Raw genomic sequence first — 25,406 nt, 5'->3', positions numbered from 1 at the left:
CCCAGCAGGCAGCGGGTACGAGGTCGACGATGATGTAATGGCTCTCGCTGCTTGAAATACTGAGCGATATCCAATATCAAATGAGATATTTGAATCTTCTTTGGGGTAGGAGGGTCTTCGGGCGCCACTTGAATCCTATCCGCTTCCTCTTAGCCTGGCTTGGCTTTCTGTGTCCTACCTCACAAAGGTCCCCAAAAGCGAATACTGAGCTAGAGGGAGGGAAATAAGGTTTGTTCTTTGTTGCTGTTGTTGGTTTTTGTGGACCGTGTCGTGCTCCGGTACAAAGGCACCATTAGGGGCAATCCTGTTTAAATTCACAATGTCTCCGCATTAATTAGTCTTGTGTCACACGGGTGTCTCGTCGGTTGCCTTGAACTACACCCTCAATGCCCCACTCCAAGTCACAGGGTCGTCGTCGTCCTCAGGCTCACTCTCCTAAGAGAGATCATCAGGCTATATTGAGAATATCCACAAACATTAGAAACTCAAGAAACGACAGATGCTGGCAAGGATGTGGGGAAAGGGGAACCCTCCTGCCCTGCTGGTGGGAATGCAAACTGGTGCGGCCGCTCTGGAAAACAGTGTGGAGGTCCCTCAAAAAGTTAAGAATAGAACTACCCTATGACCCAGCAATTTGCATTACTAGGTATTTATCCCAAGGGTACAAAAGTGCTGATTCAAAGGGGGCATAAGCACCCCAATGTTTATAGCAGCTCTATCAACAATAGCCAAATTATGGAAAGAGCACAAATGTCCATCAACTGAATGGATAAGGAAGATGTGGTGTATATATTACCAATGGAGTATTACTCGGACATAGAAAAGAATGCAATCTTGCCATTTGCAACAACATGGATGGAACTAGAGTGTATTATGCTAAGCAAGATAAATCAGAGAAAGACAAATACCATATGATTTCACTCATGTGGAATTTAAGAGACAAAACAGATGAACATAGAGGAAGGGAAGGAAAAATAAGATAAAAACAGAGAGGGAGACAAACCATAAGAGACTCTTCTATCTAGGTAACAAACTGAGGGCTGCGGAGGGGTAGTGGGTGGGGGGATGGGCTAAATGGGTGAGGGGCATTAAAGAGGGCACCTGTTGGGATGAGCACTGGGTGTTCCATGTAAGTGATGAATCACTAAATTCTACTCCTGAAACCAATACTACACTATATGTTAACTAACTCGAATTTAAATTTAAAAAAGTAGAGTGGCACCTGGGTGGCTCAGTCAGATAAGCATATGACTCTTGATTTCAGCTCATGATCTCATGGTTTGTGAGACTGAGCCCCACATGGGGTTCTGTGCTGACAGCGTGGAGCCTGCTTGAGATTCTCTCTCTCCCTTTCACTCTGCCCGTCCCCTGTTTGTGTGCACTCTCTCTTTCTCGAAATAAACATTTTTTAAGTAGAAAAAAAGTGATGCATGCAAAAAAAATTCTTTCGATATGGCAAACTGCCTATTTCTGATTACTTTTGACATTAAATTTAACTGTAGAAAAGAAAATTTCTGACTAGAAATGCAGTATTTAAAAACAAAACCATTCTGTTTCAAGAGGAAACCACACAATAGGTTCCATTAGCCCTCAAGATCTGACACGACATCACATTTCATGAGTTGTTCCAGGAGATGGGGGTAGGGCGGTCACTCAACTACGTACTCCAAAAGCTAAATGGCCACTTCAAAATGGCAGGAGTAGGTTCATATGGAAAAATAACACTCCCCATAAAAGCTCATTAAGGATTCCAAAGGGGATTGGGGAATCATAAAATAACTGGCTAAACAAATAAAAAGGAAGTTTGCATTTGACCTGGACCCCCTGATGCTAAACTTCGGTGGGCACAGAGAACATCTGCTAGAGTCATCCGGAATGACTCAAGTGTAGCGCTACAATGATCTGTTTTCAGGAAATACACACACACACACACACACACACACACACACACACACACACACCCTAAATCAAAATGCTATTTTCATGAGGTCGCTCAAAAGACGCTAAGAAGGTTGGGGGCAGGAAGGATCCTCTCCTGAGGAGAACGGGCAGCCGAGGGCTACCGTCGCCAGCACAGAGTGCCCACGGGCAAGGCAGCAGCACAGGGGGGGGGGCCGTGAGTCCCAGCAGCTGCCTCTGAGGATAAAAGCACAGGCGGACAGAAAAGAGATAGAACCAGAGCTTGGCCTCTTTCATCGTTTTTCCCAAGGACAAGCCTTCAAGCTACATTTTCTTCCTTCGGTATACAACCTTCTGGGGGCACTTCCTCAAAGATCCGATCAAAAGCGTATTCATCCACGTGAAATGCAAAGACAAAGCACACGATGTTAACTTCTGCCAGAGACGTTTATCATTTCACTAGGGGCAACGGGACTCACAAAATTGTGGCATCTCTAACTTCTGACTGAAGCGGCCGAGGCACAGTGTCGGGTGGGGAAGGTGTAAGGCCAGGAGGAAGGCTACCCTGAAGCAGCAGGACCCTTCCCCAGGCACAGGCAGGACCACGGACAGGAGAAACAAAGACCCACAGACACATGGGGCCGTGCATCAGTTCCTGTGGCAGCGGCTATGACACTGGAAGGGGAAGGAGACCCCTAACTCACTCACTCACTCACTCACTCTCTCTCTCTCTCTCTCTCTCTCTCCTCCATACCCTGCTTTTGTGCTGTCAACTTGAAGAGAGCAATCACTGCTCCAGATCCCACAGCCTATTAGTATGCAGTTTCAATAAAGCAGGTCATGGAATCTCCCTTCCCCAGACATTTTAAAGAAAAGACAGGCAAATATTTGCCTGGAACTCCTAGGAAACCTCTAAAGATCCCTTCCAGCCACATGATGCCATAACTCAAGTATTTAATAATGCTGGGGTGTATAACATCTACAGTTGCTGACAGACTACAGGAAGTGGGAGTCTCACAGGCCTCGGAGTGGTGGACTCGGGAAAGTGAACGGGCAGGTGTGCGGGACTGGTCCCCAAGGTCACGTGCAGGTCTGGTGTTCTCTGACCCCCGGTGCTCGGACCCGAGGCAGGTCACCTAATGGGAAGGAGCCCCAGTGTTCCCACCTAGAAAATCAGAATTCCTTCCCCTACCAACTTTAGCAATTACCTTGAGGATTTATTTGAAATCAACAGAGAAACAAGACTGATTTCGTGGGCTTTCCAGAGCCAGGAGGATTTTGTAAATTCCTCCCTGTGTCTGCAGAACCACGAGCCTGGAGGGAGTCTGAGAGGTCATCTAATGCTCTAGAACCCCGCTCTGGGGAGGGAGAGCCCCCAAGCTGCGCAGGACCAGCCTGCAGCCCTGGGGGCGTTGGAAGCTCTTTCACATTGTATACGCAGCCCCCAGTTTCAGCTTGAAGGGAGAAAACGCCACTATTACTTGTGTTCACGTGATTAAGGTTAACACATACTTGAAATGACAAAACACTGGCTAACCACCAAACGCGCAGGCGTTTTATCACAAGTTACTGTAACCTGTAGACAGGAGGCCACGATCGGTGTCCATTGTGAGGTCTAGATTTTCTGGATGATCAAGGGGGGCAAATGATCTAGATCTGTCATACCTAGGGTGAGGCGGTTGGCTATTTTCCTTCAGGTTTTGGCTCTCTCTGAGGAGCAGACATTTCTCTCATTGTCAGGTCATCTGTTCAGTAACTACAAAGTACATTGGGCCCCTCTGCGGGCAACATGTGATCCAGAGAGGAACGGGCTGCACTTGGTCTGGCAGCGAGAGGCTGTTTGCTGTTGACCGTGGGTTCATCTCAGAGCAGCGGGTCTGGGCAGCACCCCGGTTATGGCCGTAGAGAAGGGTGGCTGGTGGTTGTAAATCACTGCTTTCCCCTGACTTTCAATGCCTGATGAGAGAGTGTTCTAGTGCCTTCTGAAAAGAGGAGAGATTCTGGGATGGGGACGGTAGAGAATTAATGCTATGAGCATGGCCATCCTTTAGCAAGGGATGCCATAAGGAACAGGACCAGGACAGGCAGCCGATGTGGGAGTTGAGGGTGAGAGGCTCTCATCAGCAGGACCCGAGACCTATCCGTCAGGGACGATGCCTCGTCCGGAGGACAGAGAGCTCGGCCAACCTCACCGCTGACAAATACAACCGCGACAACCACAACAACCCGCAGCACAGGGCCCTCAAACCACACAAGAGCAACACCACAGGGAAATGCAAATACTCCGGCGATTTTGTCTAGACACAACCGCAAAAGAGGGGGCGGGGTTCTTAGGGCTGGACCGAGGTCAAGCACCAACCAGGCCTTCATGCCCGGCTGATACCTCTGCCAACGGGACGGGACAGCTGGTCAACACGCCTCTGACCTGCGCGATGGCATAATCCGAGTTGTTGGTCGCCTGCATGCCTTCATTCCCGCTGATCCCTACACCCACGTGAGCGGTCTGGATCATCCCAACGTCGTTGGCACCGTCCCCGATGGCCAGGGTAATGGCCTTTACCCGCTTCTTAACCACATCCACTATCTCAGACTTCTGCAGAGGAGACACTCTGTAAGAGAAGAAAGAAATGATGACTGGATGCGTCTTTCCAGAGGAAACAGCTGTAATCTACATTGAGCTGCATTAAAAGGGCAGTTAGTGGACAATTTCCAAATCCAATACATACGTTTTATGCTCATGTGCAAAGAAGCTTTCAGAAAACAGTAGCTTGTGGCTTTCAAGTAGTTGCCAACTTCACAGATGAAATACACAAGTCAAAACTAACTGAAAACACAGCCTGTTTGTAATCGCTCTGCGCGGTGGTAACCATACGTGCAAACTCCTCAGGGGCACATGTGTCCCCCCGCCGGACGATGAAGGCAGGGAAGCTGGATACAGAGGTCTTAGGAAATGTCTTCCAAATAAATCAGAAAACTAGCACAGACCCCATTTTTGCTTTGCTGTACATCATACACAACCCAGGGCTGGCAAGGGAACTGTCTGTAAAATCGGCTTTCACAGAAGGGAAAGAAAATTGGCATGGCTTGAGAAGTGCAGAAAGAGGATGAGGGTAAGGGAGAAGAAAGCCTTTCCCTTCTCCACCTCAGAAATGGAGGCAGTGTCTGAAGGGCAGCCAAGGCACAAGGATTTAAGAAGGCGGGGGGGGGGGGGGGTGGTCACCAGGACAGGACTACCAAAGCTGAACTGTGCAGGAGCACAGCCCAAAGCCCAAAGACAAGACAGCCTTTGCAGGAAGATGGGCTGTTCCCGCAAGGAATCGAAGGATGGGGGCTATTTCTTATAAGCCCTCAAATCATCTGGGAAGAGGACCCAATGTAAATCTACGGGCTCTAAAGCACAGCAAAGTTCATTATAACGAAGTATTTGTTCGGAGTGTAAGACCAGATAATACAACGACATGGTAAAAACTATTAGTACCTCGGGACTGATTTATTTTAAATTTGAACTGGTAAGCTGAGAGTCACTTTGGGTGAAAAAAAAATTCACGGGTAAACTCCCGAATGGCGTGTGTGTGTGTGCGCGCGCGCGCGCACACACACACACACACACACACACACACACACACACACAGAGTAAAAGGCCTGTCTGGGTCTCCCAGAGGTATACTGGCTGCACCCACATATGCACGGTACTTGTAAGCTAGAATAGACACGCAAGGACTTTCTCAGTACAACTATGACTTCTCACACGGCCTCTGACCTCCAGAATACCTGTTTCCAACGGAAAACTTAAAATTTACCTTACATTTAATTCTACCAACCCAGAGACCATTCTGTGCCTGGTGAGACAGCAAACTGAACTTAAAGCACAGGTACTCTGGGAGCCTTAGCTCAAAGGAATGGAAATTAGCAAATGAGAAAAACAGAATCTGGGGGTTGAAAGGCTTTTAGGAGCCATGTTGTACAATCTACTATCTCTTTAATCATTCTCACAGTGACTTTCTTTTTTTTTTTTTTTTCAACGTTTATTTATTTTTGGGAGAGAGAGAGACAGAGCATGAATGGGGGAGGGGCAGAGAGAGAGGGAGACACAGAATCGGAAACAGGCTCCAGGCTCTGAGCCATCAGCCCAGAGCCTGACGCAGGGCTCGAACTCACGGACCGTGAGATCGTGACCTGGCTGAAGTCGGACGCTTAACCGACTGCGCCACCCAGGCGCCCCTAATACTTTTTTTTTTTTAATTTTTTTTTTCAACGTTTATTTATTTTTGGGACAGAGAGAGACAGAGCATGAACGGGGGAGGGGCAGAGAGAGAGGGAGACACAGAATCGGAAACAGGCTCCAGGCTCTGAGCCATCAGCCCAGAGCCCGACGCGGGGCTTGAACTCCCGGACCGCGAGATCGTGACCTGGCTGAAGTCGGACGCTTAACCGACTGCGCCACCCAGGCGCCCCTCACAGTGACTTTCGATAACGGGAGTTTATTGCCTCCTAGGGCAACTGCAACCACCAAAAATCATTACTGCTACTTTTTTGTGGTTGATAACCTAAAAGCACTAATTCTGTCCTTTGGGTTAGGCTAGAACAAGTAGAACTCATCTTTCAAATGTCAGGAAGGCTGAACTAGAGAGCCATCCATCACATCCTTCCTCCCACAGTTCAGTGGCTACGAGCTCAACAGTCCCAGGTCCCTCACCCACTGTTTAACAGACACGCTTCAGAGCTTAAAAATAGCTTCCAAGTATGATCTTCCAGACAGCTACGAGCAGAACGGAACAGAATCCCCATCTCCCTGGTAGCAGATGCTAGACTTACTTTAACGTAGCCTAATGGGAAATTACTGGAAGCAATGTTAACGGACAGAGGTGTAAACTGTAGCTCTTCCTTCCACATTTGTGCAAGGGCTGCTTCGAGCCAAGGGCTGACCTTGACGTACCTCTCTCATTAAGCTCCTGATCAGCAGACACAGCCCCACAATTCTCATCTGCTACACGACTCTGATTTCCCATTTCTCCTCTAAGCTCAACAGAAGCAGAGGTCATATATGGTATGGAGACACCAATGTGGGATGCCCACACCAGAGCATCGGTGAGTGGTTATGGTTAGTAAGGGTGAGATAAAGTATTATTTCTTTCCAGCTATGTCCGTGATTGTTTCGGACGTCTACTAAGTTCTTAGAACATAATGACTTCTTTCATTGTTTGACCTTACCTTCCTCGTAGTTAGAAACTGCTCAATGTATTCAATGTTCTTTCTTGGCCTAGGGGCTTTGCAAAGCAATCACTGAGACACTACAGTTCTGCGAACGCAGGGAGTCTGGGAGCCTCTGCATTGCTCACTCCTCTCCATGATTACATCACTGGCTCTTCAAATACATTTATTCACTCACTGAAGTGAAACTCCACTATCGTTTAATCTCGAACTCGTCTTCTGTACAGGAGCACATGGGACAGACACACAGCCCTGGGGAGTCTGGGGCTACGACGACTTGAGAATCTTCCTTGCCACCCAAGTCATCGAGTAAGTTGGTCTCCAGCTGACCTGGAGTGATTCAGAGCAAAAGGGGGTATACGGGGCAAAAGGCGACTCTGTAGGGCAGAAAGCTCAACCACAAGAACATGTGTGGTGGGAGGCTGGACGGGTTGTGGTGGCCAAATAGGGAAGCCACTAAACAAGTCCGTGGTTTTCTCTGAAGTTAAAGGTGTTTTTTTTTTTCTTGGGGCGCCTGGGTAGCTCAGTCGGTTAAGTGTCCAACTTTGGCTCAGGTCATGATCTCACAGTTCGTGGGTTCGAGCCCTGCATCGGGCTCTGTGCTGACAGCTCAGAGCCTGGAGCCTGCTTGGGATTTTGTGTCTCCCTCCCTCTCTGCCCCTCCCCTGCTTACGTGTACACAGTCTCTCTCTCTCTCAAAAATAAATAAACATTAAAAAATATTTTTAAGGTGTTTTCTCATTATTGGGTTTAGCAGTAAGCCAACCAACAAGAGCCAAGTAGCAAGTCAAATCCACTCACTACATTTGCCACTGTGGGATTTGAATCTCAGACGAGTTGAGTCATGATTCTGATGGCTTCGAGCAAAATCTATGCAAGTCCAAAGCTGCGTTTTCCCAAAAAAGCAAGAATAAAGAGAAAACCTGACTGGGATATATAAACTGAGTCATATCCCAGCATTTTAGAAGCATGAAATTCTCATCAAGGATTTATTATGCCCTCGGCTGCGATGCCTTGAGAAAATATAATTCTAGCACACACGAGGGGTTCAAAACAGATGTCAAACAGCTAATTTCTACAAAACGGAATAGGCACCATTACGCCTCGGTCATACGTAGTGTTTTAGTACGCCAAGTTGCCACGAAGCACAAACCACCTCCTTTTTTAATCTTAATTTGTAACCTGGAATCACATGCCACACTTCCCAGCATATAGTACATTCAACCCATAAAATAAGAATTCCAGGCCACATCTGAGCTAAGCGAGGCACTTGGGACAGTTCTATAACTACTTTAGTGCCTTATGAATAAAAACATAAAATCAAAGATCTTTAATCAACTGGAGAGATATTCTACCTACTTTTTTGGCCAACACAATAGATTCTAAAATAAAAAATAAGTTTTCCTTTGGAGACTTGAAAAAATTCAGTATCCTGGAGTATCTAATTTCATGGGATATGTGTTCCTGGAACTTTAAAATGTACTTTCTAAAGTTATTTCAACTATGATGCTTAAGTAGTACCTTTGGTAACTGCTTTTCTAGAATTAATGATCATGCATTAATTTATCTGATCTACAAAAGCCCTGGTCTCAAAACAAGTTTCTCAATTCTGCTTTGCAATATCATCTGAGCAAGTTTAAACAAATCCCTTCCTTCTTAGAGCCCAGAGATCTCATTTGTAAAGTGGGGTGAATCTCTATTACTGATTTGCAAACTGAGCTCAGCTCAGCCAGGCGAGTTGCAAGAAACTCCATCCACCCAGGGGCACCCAAGAGAACTTCAACACTTACTCATTAACCACATTCACTAAGCACATTTACTAATTGGACTCTTAAATTTAGTTATTCTGTATAGTCCCTATGATGGAAAACGAAGTTTGAAGCCACTGGCCTAGGTCAATGAGTCTCAAATTTTAAGTGAGCATCAGAATCACTTGGAGAGCTTGTAAAAATACAGGTTCTGATGCACAAGTGTGCATTTAACAAGCTCCCAGGTGATGGTGATGTTGCTTGCCTATGGACAACACCAAAGTAGGCAACACTGACCTGGACAAGATCACAAGATCTCTCTTGTTCAAATGTTTTAATTAGCTGGGCTTACGTTTCCAAAGCAGAAGATACATGTAAAGGTTTCAGAAGGTGACATTTAACAATTAGCAGGAACACTGAATCTCATCCCCTTCTTTCAAGCTTTGTATGTTCTTCTTTGCTTTTTTTTTAAAATTTATTTATTTAGAGAGAGACAGCATGCCAGGAAGGGGCAGAGAGAGGGAGAGAGAGGATCCCAAGCACTGTCAGCACAGAGCCAGATGTGGGGCTCAAACTCACAAAGCATGAGATCGTGACTTGAGCCCAAACCAAAAGTCAGACACTTAACCACTGAGCCATCCAGGTGCCCTCTTCTTTGCTTTTAACCCTCAACTAGTAAGTACAAACTAGGGTTGGAATGTCGTTTTAAAATAGTCTTCAAATCTGAGTGTCTCACATAAGAGGGTGAGAGGGAGGAAATACTAACCAAAATTTGGTCTATAGGACTTTGTAAGTTGTTTTTAATATCACAGAGACCAACATCTGTGATTTAATTTGTGAAAATGTCCATTTTCCCTATTAATTTAAAGATAACATCCTTAGGAAACTCTTTCATTAAAAAACATTAAAATATTGCACCTTATTTCTTATAGCAGTCAGTAATCTTAACAGTTTCAAAAATTGCGACATCTTAAAAAAACAAATCTGTTTGTAGATACACGAACACCTAACATAGAAGCCTAAAATCTAGGGGTGCCTGGGTGGCTCAGTTGGTTGAGCGTCTGCCTCTTGATTTTGGTTTGGGTCGTGGTCCCAGGGTCCTGGGGTTGAGCCCTGCGTTGGGCTCCATGCTGAGCATGAAGCCTGCTTGAGCTTTTCTCTCTCTCTCTCCCTCTGCCCTTCAACCCCACTCCGACATTTTCTCTCTTTGAAATTAAAAAAAAAAAAAGTGTCTAGAATCTCAAAACAATTGAACTATCCTATGTGTCTGTTTAATAAGTGCCTCCCTGGCTGACCAATATGCGTCCTGACCTCTGTGTTTGTTCCTTAGATGCATTTAGTGCACTTGATACAGGACCAGTTGTCCAGGCCTCCTGGAAAGCTTTCCCCTTCTGGAACATTCTATCTCTGTGCTCTGACCCAAAATGTGTGACTCTCAAATTTAATCTCACGTCTCAGTTCTTAGTGCATCTGATTGTAGCCCCTAGCTCCAAAAGCAAATAACGTTGGCAGCTTGGGACAGTCCCTAGAGCAGAGGGACAGATGTGAGAGGCTGCAGGGGAAGGGCGGGGCAAGAGGGTGTGTCTGGGCAGACCCAGTAGGTACCTGAGGTCAGTTTACGTATAGGCACAAAGAAGTGACATTTAAACTCACTCAGGGGCTCTCAATTAGACTCAAGTGCTCCCTTATTATAAAAATGTACACACAGAGGGGCACCCGGGTCGCTCAGTCGGTTAAGCATCCACATCCGACTTCGGCTTAGGTCATGATCTCACAGCCCTGTGAGTTCGAGCCTCGCTGACAGCTTGGAGCCTGGCACCTGGTTCGGATTCTTATGTCTCCCTCTCTCTCTGCCCCTCCCCTGCTCACACTCTGTCTGTCTGTCTCTCTCTCTCTCTCTCTCTCTCTCTCTCTCTCTCTCTCTCTCCTTCAAAAAGAAATAAACATTAAAAAAATTTTTTTTGAACGTACACATAGAAAAGAGCTATCTTCTACAGGAGGAAGCCATGAGAGATGGCACCTCACAAAGACATACCTGAAAACGCAGTTCAGGTTTTATTGCAAAAATTCATTGCCTGACCAAGGGGCAGCCTCATAGGGTTGGGACTAGAGCGGAGCACGTTCTCAAAAGCAGAAGGGGTGCGTATAGAGAAAAAATACCATCTGTGAGATAATGGGCTGCATAGGGTAGCACCATAGACCTAGTTCTAAATGAGCAACATTCACAGACTTTCAGGGGTGAGCGGGTCCGGTTTCGGCGGCTTTGGCGGTGAAGGGTTCCACCCACCCTAGCATTTCCCCCCACATCTGAGGTGCTATGGAGGCCCTCCTGTGGAAGGATTTCTCTCCATCCTTAAAAATTTCGGACCACACCGTGGCAATATCAAAGATGCGGTTTCCGGGGCGCCTGGGTGGCGCAGTCGGTTAAGCGTCCGACTTCAGCCAGGTCACGATCTCGCGGTCCGTGAGTTCGAGCCCCGCGTCGGGCTCTGGGCTGATGGCTCAGAGCCTGGAGCCTGTTTCTGATTCTGTGTCTCCCTCTCTCTCTGCCCCTCCCCCGTTCATGCTCTGTCTCTCTCTGTCCCAAAAATAAATAAACGTTGAAAAAAAAAAAAAAATTTTAAAAATAAAAAAAAAAAAAAAAAAAAAAAGATGCGGTTTCCTACAAAATGCCGTATGACTGAAGTTACTGTCCTTTCCCCAACCTTATAAAAGAGCAGAGAGGATGACAGACCACAGGCAGGAACATCACGGACACCAACGTTTCAAGAATCGATCCCAGGCGGCATTGGGGTGGCTCGGTTAGGCGTCCGACTTTGGCTGAAGTCAGGATCTCACGGTTTGAGTTCAAGCCCTACATCAGGCTCCATACTGATGGTACAGAGCCTGCTTGGGATTCATTCTCATTCTCTCTCTCTCTCTCTGCCCCTTCTGTGATCTCTCTCTCTCAAAAACAAACATATTAATTTAAAAAAAGTTAAAAAAAAAAAAAAAGAATTGATCCCAGAACTATTTAGTGGGTATCTCTCTTAAAGTAAACTCAGTGTATCCAGTGTAATGATTTTACCATTATGGGGGAATGTATTTGTCTCCCTCAATTTCACTTCTTCCTTCTTTTCCATCCTTCCCTCTCCGTCCCCTACCCCAGCGGACATTCAGTAAATGGTGACTAACTACCAAAATCATGGTTCTAGGACTAATTATCTCTCTAACCGTAATTATGAATAATAGGAAAAATACAGTTCTACTTAAAAGTACATCAACTTCCATGTAAGTGGGAACACGCTACCAGTGTATAATCCTGAAAGAGTACTCCTACTCACAGACGGAGAGACTGGAAGAAGTACAAAGCAAAGGCAACTGTGCACCTCTGCGAGATCTAATTCCATCGCCGGTGGAGAGGAAGGAGTTCAAAACACCGCACTTCTCCTGACCACTCTGCCAGTGGGCACTTCTTGCAAACTTCCTGGCCAAACATGCCAGTGCTCTCGATTCTGTTTGCTACTAACGGCCTTAAAAACATTATGGGCTCACTAGAGGCTTTTTGCGACGGCTCTTAATGACATGTAGCAGGGCAGCCATCCTTGGCTTCACACAGGGCTCCCCTGGGAAGGGCTAACCCAGAAGCCTGCTCTTTCGATCCGAATGCTCTGACTATGAGAAGCCAACAGTAAGCCCCTGAGTATCATCCTGCGTCAGCACTTTGAGGGCTTAGCACAAACTGGCTTACTGGGTCTTTTCGAGCGGTCTCGGGGATGTCGGGCGATGCAAACCATCCCAACTAAGTCTGTGTTTAAGCACCTCGCCACGTATCTGCTCCTTGCATGGTGATTTCGGTCTGAAATCATACTCTCTCGTGAGCCCCAATCCCTCCAGACCTTTGCCCTATTAACAACTTTTGAACACAGTACCCAGTAAACATTTAACTTGCCGGTTGAATAAAATGATCGACCTAGATCTCATGATTGGTGATACAAATCTGCATGAAATAACTATGAGCCCTCATCTGATCCAGCCACCCTTGAGAAATACAGGCCAATATGGTCACAGGATCTGCCGAGCCGCTAATCGGAGAGCTCAGGAGGCATCGCTTATTTGGAGATGTTTTGATAACGGTCCCTGTATGGAGGTTGTCCCCCTCCAGGTACACGGAAGGTTGAATGCAGGCTACTGGCACAATGTGACAAGTCTGACTGTGCCAGGTGAGGCCAAAAATAGGTAGCTGTGCTATCATCTTGCTGTATATCTTGGTGGTGCAAGATATACAGTCATTTTAGGAATGGAAATTTTTTTTGTTTATCTGAGAGAGACAGAGACAGAGAGAGTGAGTGGGGAAGGGCACAGAGGGAAGGAGGGAGAGAGAATCCCAAGCAGGCTCCGCACCATCAGTGCAGAGCCCGACACAGGGCTCGAACTCATGAACTGTGAGATCGTGACCTCAGCCGAAATCAAGAGTCCGAAGCTCAACCGACTGAGCCACCCAGATGCCCCAGTCAGTTTAGGAATTTACCACACATGTTTGGGCATATATTAAATTTAAACTGCAGAAAGCTTAAAATCTCCAAAGCATCCTAAAAGTACAAAGACTCTTTTCGACATGGTGTAAGTATTCGTTTTTTCCAAAATACTAAGGCTAAATGTTTCCACCTCCAGAATAGACTTCAACTTCCAGAAACAGGAGATGAGCCCTCCTTCACACTCTCTCCTTGCCCCTCTCCTCAGGAGGGGCAGCCAGGCAGGCCTGGAATCGAGAGAGAAGGTGAGAGCTTTTTAAAAATGCTATTTAGGGGCGCCTGGGTGGCGCAGTCGGTTAAGCGTCCGACTTCAACCAGGTCACGATCTCGCGGTCCGTGAGTTCGAGCCCCGCGTCAGGCTCTGGGCTGATGGCTCAGAGCCTGGAGCCTGTTTCCGATTCTGTGTCTCCCTCTCTCTCTGTCCCTCCCCCGTTCATGCTCTGTCTCTCTCTGTCCCAAAAATAAATAAACGTTGAAAAAAAAATTTTTTAATGCTATTTATATAAATTTGCCACTATAACAATATATTAACAATTACTACTAGTAGTTTCCTTGCTTAAAAAGTTCATTTAACTCCTCCAGTGTTTAATTCTAAAGCTTAAAGGGGTTGCTGATTATCTCAGCGTTCGGTGCGTGTGCGCGCGCACACACACACACACACACACACCACACACATACAAACACAGTGTACAAAATGTGGCCTTGATTCTCCTTTTAGTATCAAACTCTGAAAAACACTCTTGCCAGTATCTTAATCAAAGTATTCTGCACTTTCACGTTGGATGCATGACCCAGAGTTTCAACATGAATAATGTTATGACTAAATAGTCTAGTCACCTGAAGTCACCCTTCTATGGCCCCCAATCTTGATTCCAAAATCTAAAAAAACTTCTCGACAAACAAGAATTTTAAAGGCGGAAAAAACCCTAATGAGTGATCTGGGGACAGGGCGATATATTTACCACTGATCTTAATTACTACTTGACTGCGGACTGCCTTCACTGTCCTGGGAGCATTCTCTTCCTCCCAGCCTAGGAGGTAGAGACCAGCAATCCTACAGTTGTGAGTCGTGAGGGAACCTGATATTCTTTATTCACCGAACAAAAACCTTATAACCTGATCCTGTGCTTTGGCCGTAAATGCTGCCTGTGCAGCTGAGGCTTTCAGAGTGGCTCTGGAGAAAGGGAGGACACCCTGTCTGCCCAAGATCAGTTTACTCCACGACCAGAAAGGGCTTTCTTTGAAATAAGTATCCCCTGCTTGGGGGTTCAGGATTTATGCATCTGTACTTGCGTCCATGACAATTTTATTGCGTGTCCAGGAAACAGAGCAATTAAAGTGGCGCTCAGACAGGAGTCTAGCTTCTGAAAACCTAACATCTCCACTAAACAATACAGAATATGTTAAGATCCGGGCAGCCACATTTGATATAAAATTTTAATAGGTCGTACGTTGTGAATTACACACAGGTTTATATTCACTGAAGTCAACTGGCTATAGCCTGTTTCTTCCTGTGCTAGGCTGAAAAGAAGGGCCCAGACTAGGAAGGCTGGGATTTAAATAAGAGATATTAGATCCTTCTGTTCCCAGGCTGAAGCAGGGATTAGAATAACACATTTAAATACCTTAATGTTTTTAGCACAAAAAGCATTAATTCGATACTCTGCTTCCTTGAAATGCTTTATTAAAGCCCCCCAAACCCTCTCAGGAGTGTCTGCCTTCCTTGGGGTTAACATACATTTATTGTTCTCCACTGCAAATTTCACTAGTATTTCAAAACAGCGTGCCTGGCCTTTGCTGTGGGGATAGTGGGAATAGGAAATAGAACCGAGAGGAAAGCTGAGAAGGCTTTGAGTTTTGACATTTCAGCGCAAGCTTATAGCTCCTTCAGGGCCAACACATCATGAGCTCATGCACCACTAAAAATAAATGACGACCGAGATGCTTAATAGACTGATTTTAATTAGACCTGCCCTTCACCTGTCACCTGTCGCAAAGGTCACCAGATTACCAACCCGAGAAATAAGCCAAACTGTAACTATCTGTACCCTGGAAAAAGCGGGGCAGCCTGTGTGCCTCTTGACCTTGACCCCAGGCCTCATGCAAGCAACCGAGAGCCTTAAGAGCCACAGGGATGGCAGTGACCAGCACCACGTGCACCCACTCTCTCCAATCTGAAAATCTGGGAGTGGAATTTGTTGGGTAGAAATGCGGAGAAGTCAGACAAAACTCTTTTCTCCAAGAACCACACACCCCTTCTCAAACCTGAAGCCTGTTTTTAATAAGCCACTAATTCTTGATCTCAATAGCGAGAAATGATCACGCTTTTCTGGGGGTACATTTGTCCAAATCCACAGAATTTACACCAAGAGTGAATTCTAATGTGCACAATGGACTCTGGTTAATAAGGACAGGTCAATGTAGTTCATCAATTGTAACAAATGTACCATTGTCGGGACCAGAGGGGGAGGGCGTGGCGGGGAGGCGCTGCATGTGTTGTAAATATCTCTGTACAATACACTCCATTTTGCTGTGAACCTAAAATTGTTCCAGAAAATAAAGTCTATCGGGGGGGAGGGAGGAAGGCAGCAGCATTCTACCGCTGCTAAAGCAGAACATGAAGATGAACGTGCTGGTTCTATAAATCCGCTGAAGTCCTGGAAAGTGGTCGAGAAAGATCGACGGACACCAGGCAGATGGGGCAGGAGCGCCTGGTGTGGGGCAGGAGCGACCATGGGCCTCGTGACCAACCACGTGCGGGTCTGCATAAAGAGAGAATGTGAGCCCAGGATGCCGTGCACCCACGGGAGAAATCAACTGTAGCAGCCAAGCCTAAGAGTAATAAACCTGACCTACTGCAAGTTTAATTTGTGACTTGCTCTCCTAACTGAACACTAGCAGAACAACACTTCTTTGGACAAAGTCTGGTCTGGAATACAGTTTGCTGTGTGGTACTTCGTCTCCATAATTAGGCTATGAGTTACCTGGTCTTAGGGATTTCTTCTACTCATCTTTAAAACCCGTGGCACCAAATACAATAGGTAACAAATGCCTGTTGAATTACCCATTTTTAAATGATTGTTTTTGGACTTCAAACACAGCCCTCCTTGTGCTTATTCTTCATTTTAATTGTTTCCAATTCATGTTCAAGAACACACTTATCATACTAAATAATGATCATCTTTCAGTTTTGATCAAAGAAAAAGAAAGATGAAAGTGACTTGTTCGTTACAACACCTGTTCAGAGAAGCCCAAATCTCAACCTTCAAGTCCACCTGGTCGCTATACTTTTCAGAGTCGATTAATACACCAACAACCACATTCATCAGGTTACCACCTCCTCGAAGCAACAGCCACCACCTGAAAGTCCAGTGTGCCATTTATGTGGTTTGCTAGGCGGGGTCAGCGCTACCAACATCTGCCCCACCCACCTTGGCTGGCAGCTGCGGTGGACAAGTGAGAAAGATCAGTGCTGCTGTCAGGGCGGAGGGCCTGATGCTGAGCTTGGCGAGGAGATCAAGACCAGAGCTTGCCCATACATGCCCACTCCGACCAGGGCTATGGCCAGGGGGGAGTTTAGGATGAAGAAGATTCCAGCCAGGAGACCTGAGGAGTGGAGGAAAGGTACCAGGAGCGCATTCAGCAAGGGCTCTCGTCCCATAAAAAGAAATGCTTAAATCTTGCAATCATATCCACCTTCCAGCTAAAATGGGAGTCATCAACCAAACGCAGCCTCAGGTAAGGGAGTTTGATATAAGAGGTTGAGAAAGAGGGAGAGAGACAGAGAGAGAAAGCAAGTGGGGAGGGGGCAGAGGGAGAGAGAGAATCTTAAGCAGGCTCCAGGCTCAGCACAGAGCTTGACGTGTAGGTTGGGGCTCCAACCTACAACCTTGGGATCAGGACCTGAGTCAAAACCAAGGGTCGGACGCTCAACTGACTGAGCCACCCAGGTGCCTTTTTAAAAATCATATGGCCCACACTCAGAGCGGCATAAGGCCCAGAACCAGATTCCGTGACCCGAGGTCCGAGGTGATAATAACTTACATGTGGGGAAAATTCCATCCTTCTTCCAACAGCTCCCACCCTCCCCATCCCTTGGAGAGTCTGTTCACGCCCAGGGTTTCAGAGTGCTCGTTGTTCACACTGTGGGAGGGGAGGACGCGGGTGATGGCCCCGCGTGACCACACGAACCAGGAGGAATAAGGGGGAAGGCTTCGAGTGGGAGGGCCCCCCAGAGAGGGGCATAAATGGGATTCTTGCCTCTTCTCATCCAGGCAGGCAGCCTCTCCAGTTTTTCTCTCTCCTCTGTGACCAACAATGAGGATTTCTACTATTTCTTAGGCTCTAAGACTTATGCTGCTTTGTTTTGTTTTTGTTTTTTTAATGGAATGCGTCACAAATTTGTGTGTTATCCCCAGAAGGGATCATGCGAAGCTTCTCTTTTTTTTTTTTTTCCAATTTTAGTATATATGCTGCCAAAGCAAGCACTAAAACCTATACTTTCAAGTTGGAAGCAAAAATATTATTATTTTATTTATAGTGATAATAATAAAAGACCAGCCACAAGTGCTGATTGAACACACGGTACTTAGCCATCCGTGACCGAGCTAGTTTAATCCTCGCTGCGACTCTGAGAAATCGGCAGGGCCATCCTGACCAACTCAAGGGTGAGAAAACTAGGCCAGGGAGGCTGGCACACTGTGCCCAAGGTCACAAAGCCTGACCCAAGACAGGACGTGACCACAGCCGTCGCACTCCAGGGTCTGCCTGCTTAGCCACTCAGCTACCCGCCCGGCTACTGTGCACACACCCACTCGGGAAGTGTCGCACACTTCCGCTGAGCAATCCGGCCAGGCCGGGCTGGGGGACGGGCACGGATCATCTACCCCCAGCACGGTGAGAGCCCCACGAGGTTACCTGATCCCGATTCTCGGTTCTCTGCTTTCAATCTGAGGGAGTCACCCCTGCCATGTGTCTCACAGAAGAGTCACAAAGACCAAAGGAACGCTATCGGTGGGTAAGCATTTTGAAAGACGGGGAAAACCCCTCTCTTAGCTTCTTCCTGACTCTTGGATTAAGTGCCAGCCACCCCTCATCACCTCCCCACTGAGGACGCCAGCCAGGCTCCATGCTAGTCCTGGCTGGGAAGGTCCTCCCCTAAGTTCCTGACTTCAGGGCCTCCCGGCGTTTCAGGGTGGATGGAGGTGGATGAGAAACAGCAGGGAAGAAAATTTTGGCTGATGTGTCCTTATTTGAATTTACCACCCCCCACCTTAATGTCCTGTATCTGATTGCTTTCATGTATAATTTTACCTAATTTCTTTGTATGCCGACCCGTTAAATTGCATAATAATTCACTCCACATATCCAGACATACTGACCGTGAACGTATGTAAACACAAATAAGATTGTGCGTTCTTGCAGGATAAAGATTACGTCTTCCGTTTTTAACTGTCCATACGCCCAAAGTGTTTGGCACACAGGGTCCTCTGCCAAGTTTACCTCCACGGGTCACATTGCAGAAATAACAGAAGCAGTTCTGCTAGATGCTGCGGAGGGAAATGGAGCCCATGGAGGTTGGGGGCAGGGAACGCATGGGAACAAAGAACAAACGAGGGTCAGCACACCAACCTCCATAGCTCTGTCCCTCGGTGCAGTCGTGAGTCAAAGTGGGGAAAGCCTGCCTCAAGAGATGGCACTGTAATCATATCAGAGTTTTCTTGAATGATTAGGACTGTGTGATCAGCTTAGCCTGTCCTCTTGCCTTAAAATCATGTCAGCTGCTCACTAGAACACGTTATAAACTCAAAAGACGTGTAGCCGTCACAAGGATGCTCTCCCCCTCGAGCAGGATCAAACGTGGGAGTATGATTCTTTCTCATTCATGTACTAGAAATAGTTTTTCCGCTTACTCTGGTTTCCCAAAATGAAACAAAACAGCAAATAGCCCAATAGGAATGTAATTAATAAAACGGGAGTCTAGAATCCATTTTACTCTTCCCAAAGAAAAAGGACAAAAAACGGTAGAAGACAAATTTCAAAGAAGCCTCATTATGTCAAATAATACCAGTGAACAAGTCAAAAACAGAAATGCCCCCTCCGACACATGACCATTTTCAGTTAACCTAAAAATCCCAATGAAATCCGTAATTACGTATTCTCTTACGTCACAGATGATCTGTTGTTATGGTAAAAAATAAAATCTCAAAAGCACTTTATCTCTGAAATGATGATAAAATAATACAAAAATTCAATTAAAACAAATTTGTTAATATTTGATCTGAACAAATTAAAAAACATTTTTTTAATGTTTTTATTTATTTTTGAGACAGAGAGAGACAGAGCACGAGCAGGGGAGGGGCAGAGAGGGAGGGAGACACGGAATCTGAAGCAGTCTCCAGGCTCTGAGCTGTCAGCCCAGAGCCCGATGCGGGGCTCGAACTCACGGACTGTGAGATGATGACCTGAGCTGAAGTTGAACGCTTAACCGACTAAGCCACCCAGGTGCCCCAGATCCCAACAAATTTTAAAGCTAGGACCTCTTTGCCTACTTTTTGACATCAGACAATTCTCCAGGACGCTTACTTAACCCAGGACTTTATTGAGCTCCAAACTTGCAAGTGAAATTATCTTAAAATTGAAGAGACTAATTTTTACTCAAAGAAAAATATTTTTCAACATTATTGAAAAGACAGTTTTGACTGATTTTAAGAAGCTGGCTACAGCCCATTAAATCATATTAGTAAAAGCTTTAAAAAAAAATCACATAGGGTTTTTCCATTTGAAATGTTTAAAGTTGAAATTTTCCTAAGGAGCAAATAGAGAAGGCCACAGCTTCCTGGAAAGATAACGGCCTTGTGGGCCTGGGCACTGACCATGGCAGTGAGCACACTCTGTGGGACTTGCTCTCTGATAATCTCATCAGTAACAAAGCAGAGGCCAGGGCCAGTTAGTTTAGTAAGCCACCAATACTCTTGGCCAGGTTTCTTTCTACATTCTGGAACTCCCTATCAGCTAGCTGGTAATGAAGTTCAGGTCATCAACAGAATAAAGAAAACTATATTAAGCAATCCAGCCACACAGAGTGCGGCAAACTAGCCAACCGATAAAAATGCACGGGGCAAATTAAGTCAGATTTGTAATGACAGCCTCACGCTTTTGGGGTGCTACGGTGATCAGGTGGGGCTATCAATGCTGACGGAGTCAAACGGTACTGCTCTTGGAATAAGTGGTACACACGTGATGCTAAGCGCAAGGGGAACGATTTCTTTTCAAGTCCCCGAGTGAATGAAGGAGAGAAAACTATGCAGGACACTTGGCTTAACACACTTGAATGGCAGTTAGGAAATAGCCCCTCTCTATTTCTTCCAGATGCTATGTTCACTCAGGAAGCAGACTTTTCCTTAACTCTGGGAGCTAAATTTTGACACAGGTGGTGTTTCTTTTTGTGCACACCCACCCACCAAGCACTGTGGCAGAGGAGACCCTTCCCACAGGCAGGGAGATGCTTCGCTGCAGGACGTTCCCAGCCTCTCGTGGGGTTGCCAGCACTTCTGACAACACGTGTCCCAAACGGAAGCTAGGAAACCTCCTTACGGACGTGGCAGGACCATCCCTCTACGCCGAGGATGACGTTTCCTCTGCGATCCCACCCCCGCCACGGAGGCCAGCACCACCCTCGCTGCTTTGCAACCTACCCCAACGCGTGCCAGTTTTCTTTCTACGTTCTGGAACTCTTTGTCGGCTGGTAGTGAAGGCTCGTGGCTGGCACTCACACAATCGCTGTGGACGCTCTTACCCCACCTGGAACGAGTCTCCAAATTCACAGCTACGTAAACTTGCTACGTAAATTGCTCTAAAAGGCCGAGCGTCGCATTCATTGAAGGGAACGGGAAGCGAATAGCCACACGACCAGGGTGTCTGGCCAACATTCATACGAATCAGCACCGAGCTGGGTGCTGAATAAGCGAAAAAGGGGTTTCGAAATGTGTCTGGGTTGAGCCAAAGGCAGCTGTGGGGCCACGCCCCTCGAGTGTTGTCACTCGGTTTGCAAGTCCCAAAGTGCATCATACAGGTCTGTTTGTGACGCCACTGGCCAGGCTTCCGGGCTTCGCGGCCCAGACCGCGTTCTTCTACCTGCCTCGGCCAGTCCTGTAAGCTCCAGCAGGAAACCTAAGACCTATTCATGCACCACTCCAGCCAGGGGCACTTGAGCTGAGGGCTGCTGGAGCCTAACAGAGCAGCCGAAGACACAGTGGAGGGTGGTGAGCCAGTAAAAAACAAACAAACAAACAAACAAACAAACAAAAAAAAACCCCCACAGAGGTCTTTCTCTTAGTTCTGAGAGAACCGGAGGAGATGGTGGGCAGAGCCGACAAAAGAGCAGTTCAGGAGAACGGAAGGGAACAGTGTGAACAGAGTTTGTCAAAAACTGAACGCACTACGGATATACAAGTTGATGCGGAGGTAAATAAGCACCCTGATATACTACCAACGTGCATATATATAACTCCGTTTGACTTCTGAACGGGCAACTCCACTGCAAGAATTTATGCTAAGAAAGGAACGGATCAGGAGACAAGGTGATAGCCCTCAGACAGCCCGAGAGCATCGTCTGTAAGCCCCACGCCATTAGGAACGCAGACCTCTCGGGCTCTGGGCTGGGAGCTCAGAGCCCGGAGTCTGCTTTGGATTCTGTGGCTCCCTCGCTCTCTCTGCCCCTCCCCCACTCGTACTCTGTCTCTGTCTCTCAAAAATGAATAAACGTGAAGAAAAAATTTTAAAAAAGAGAATGCTGAAGATCTAAAATGTGTCCACATGGAACACGGGCATACACCCACTGTGTACTATTGAATGAAGACAGCAAGCTGGGCGATTGCAGGTGCAGTGGCATCCAGTTTGGGGCGTGCACTATTAAACGGACATACACGTGTACACGCAGAGATACAATTGCAGGAGGAAGCAAGTTAGAAAGTGGTTATCGCTGTCAAGAATGGATTTAGGTGAATTATTCCTGCATTTTTGTTCTCTCCGGTTCACGTCAGAAACGTGTACTACTCTTACGATGAAAAAGCACATAAGTTCTTAAAAACAAAAGCTGATTGGGGCGCCTGGGTGGCGCAGTCGGTTAAGCGTCTGACTTCAGCCAGGTCACGATCTCGCGGTCCGTGAGTTCGAGCCCCGCGTCTGGCTCCGGGCTGATGGCTCGGAGCCTGGAGCCTGTTTCCGATTCTGTGTCTCCCTCTCTCTCTGCCCCCTCCCCCCCCCCCCCCCCCCCCGTTCATGCTCTGTCTCTCTCTGTCCCAAAAATAAATAAACGTTGAAAAAAAAAAAACAAAAAAGCTGATTAAATGCCCCCGGAGACCTTCCTCAATTGAACTCCTCCCTGAACGCTTTTGTGACCACCTTTGCCTTTGACTGTAGCCATCTGAGTGATATTACACTGCAAGATATTTATAGACTCACAGAGCTACCTCTCAACGTTCTAAACACCAAAGCGTACAGAAAAAGAAAGAAGCTGCTGACGTTTCTTCGCACCGTGCCTCTGGCCCTCTCATTAAAGGCACCATCCAGCCTCACTAAACATCTGTTGATGAGGCTGAATTCAAAATAAGCCAAGGGCGTGGGATTACCTTAGTTCCCTTCAAATAAATCCAGAGAAGGTTGTAGGAGAAAGAGGCCCCCTCCCGCACCCCCCCCCCTGCCAAATAAATCACATTTACACGGTGAGGTATATTTCACCAGAAAAATGGGCAGTTTGTACCCTGAGGACAGCAGTGCTGGCTGGGAGCTCACCGGCACCCCTATAGACAGTGTGCCCAAGCCCCGTTTCAGTTTTCCAGGATGCTGTGGTATAGTCCAAAAACGCACTTCAACTTTAGACCCTGGACAAACAGAACAAATTCTCAGTTTTCAAAAACAGATCTGTTGCAGCTACGTTACTTTACCGAACTACCAACGTAATCCCAAAAGGACTTCTATGTTTTTCCAGAGCAACTCGTTCAAAACAGAAATTTTCTATACACAGGTAGGAGCTCTTTACATGCAAATAATTATTTTTAAAGCAAACTTAGACGTCACCGATCAGAAATGAAGGAGACAATGTACCGTTATGTCAAGTAATTCTTCTTCTCAATAATGACCAGAACTTCCCCCTTTAACTTCCTTTTCATTTTTAAAGAAAATCTGAAGAAACACCATGGGTTTGTTGCCCCCCCCCCACCCCAACTCCTGTCTACACCACAGCCTTGCTGTGTTCATAAGGCCAATCTTTTTACTGCTCTTTCTTGAATTCCTCAGGGTTCCCCTCCAGGAACAAGCCTAAGTTTAGTAGATCACCATTCCAGATCACATTTTAGGAGGTGATGAGTACACGTCCATTAACTTTGACTGTGGTGATGGTTTCACGGGTATTTGTGTTTGTCCAAACTCACCAAATTGTACACACCAAGCACCTGCCGTTTTTGCATATCTATTATACCTCCACAAAACTGCTAAAACCATGTAATAGTAATGGACCCTGAGGGGAGCATTATGTCTACATCTAGAATTGTCTGCTTTCCTCTGTATGCCTGGTTTTTATTTTTATTTTCTAGTTTTTTGAGTCTCTTCCATATTTGGGCTGCAAAGTTAATGTTTCAAACACATAATTTCCCCTTTATTTCTCTGAACTCAGACCACTATATTAAATTACAATAAATTTCTTTTTTTTTTTTTAAATTTTTTTTTTCAACGTTTATTTATTTTTGGGACAGAGAGAGACAGAGCATGAACGGGGGAGGGGCAAAGAGAGAGGGAGACACAGAATCGGAAGCAGGCTCCAGGCTCCGAGCCATCAGCCCAGAGCCTGACGCGGGGCTCGAACCCATGGACCGCGAGATCGTGACCTGGCTGAAGTCGGACGCTTAACCGACTGCGCCACCCAGGCGCCCCACAAATTTCTTAAAAAAAAAAAAAGAAGGTTCCTGAGCACCGCGTGCCTCACGGAGCTCCTTTCCAGACACTGCCTCCCTGACAACACCCATGCCCCACCCTACCCCCCCCCACCTATGGTCTTACTGCCCTGCTTTTCCTGACAAATCTCCAACTCCCTGTCTCCCCCCACCCCCCCTCCACTACCTTCCACTCATTTTGAAGACCAGCTTCAACGTCATCTCCTTGGGAGAGGACCCACCCTCTCGACCTAACCTCGAGCCCCCTGGTCAATCCCTCAATCGGCACACACACCTCATCACCCTGAAATGATTCATATATGTGTCTTTCTCAAGGGACTAATTCCTGGAAAGCAAAGACTATTTTCTTTTGGATCTTGGCACCTAGTACAATGCTTGGCACAAAGAGTGCCAATGATAATAAGAGTATCGACTTCTGTCTAATGGGAAAAAAAAAAAAAAACCCCAACTACAATTTTAATAAGAACCGCTCTTATTTTTTTATTTTTGAGAGAGAGTGCGCCCATGGGAGAGGGGCAGGTGGGGGGTTGGGGAGGGAGGGAGAGAGGGAGGGAATCCTAAGCAGGCTCCACACTGAGCGTGGGATCCCAATCTGGGGATCATGATATGAGCCAAAATCAACAGTCAGATGCTCAACCGCCTGAGCCACCCACATGCCCCAAAGAACTGCTCTGTATTACAGATGATGACTTCTGTCTCAGTTGGTAGTGTAATTTCATTGTCCTCTAACGACAAACGCTGGTTATGACACATATGTTAGATTTCAAACTTCATAGGAATGTTGGCATGGGACCAGACTGGGTTTCCTTATTTTGATCTCCACGTATCGAGATCGAAATGCCTCTGGTATGAATGTGCGGTGATGATGGTAGGAATGGCTCTTCGCAAATACTAAGGACGTTAAAATAAAAGGAGGAGAAAAAACATTTTGGAAATGCTGCAACCCAAACCAGAATAGCCGCTAATACAAACGGGCCTCTTCCCAAACGTAAGCGGGTCACAAGTCATGGCTCACCTCAAAGCGGCCGCAACGATACTGTTTACTCTCCATTTGCGGCTTAAAAGCATTTGTGTTGATGAAC

General features: G+C 46.5%; 1 protein-coding gene across 5 annotated transcripts in view; it reads right to left on the bottom strand.

Annotated features, from left to right (window-relative positions):
* LOC122480709 (phospholipid-transporting ATPase IB) overlaps positions 1 to 25,406 on the bottom strand; it is a 606,753-nt gene that overhangs the window by 229,733 nt on the left and 351,614 nt on the right. For all 5 annotated transcript variants that reach the window (XM_043575482.1, XM_043575463.1, XM_043575477.1 and 2 more), the window contains exon 26: positions 4,325 to 4,508. In XM_043575482.1, the coding sequence (XP_043431417.1) occupies positions 4,325 to 4,508 (184 nt within the window). The remainder of the gene's footprint in view (positions 1 to 4,324; positions 4,509 to 25,406) is intronic.

Source organism: Prionailurus bengalensis, chromosome A1 (genome assembly GCF_016509475.1).
Source record: "Prionailurus bengalensis isolate Pbe53 chromosome A1, Fcat_Pben_1.1_paternal_pri, whole genome shotgun sequence".
NCBI lineage: Eukaryota > Metazoa > Chordata > Mammalia > Carnivora > Felidae > Prionailurus > Prionailurus bengalensis.
Note: the sequence above shows the minus strand (reverse complement) of the source record. Positions and strands in the feature narration are given on the sequence as shown.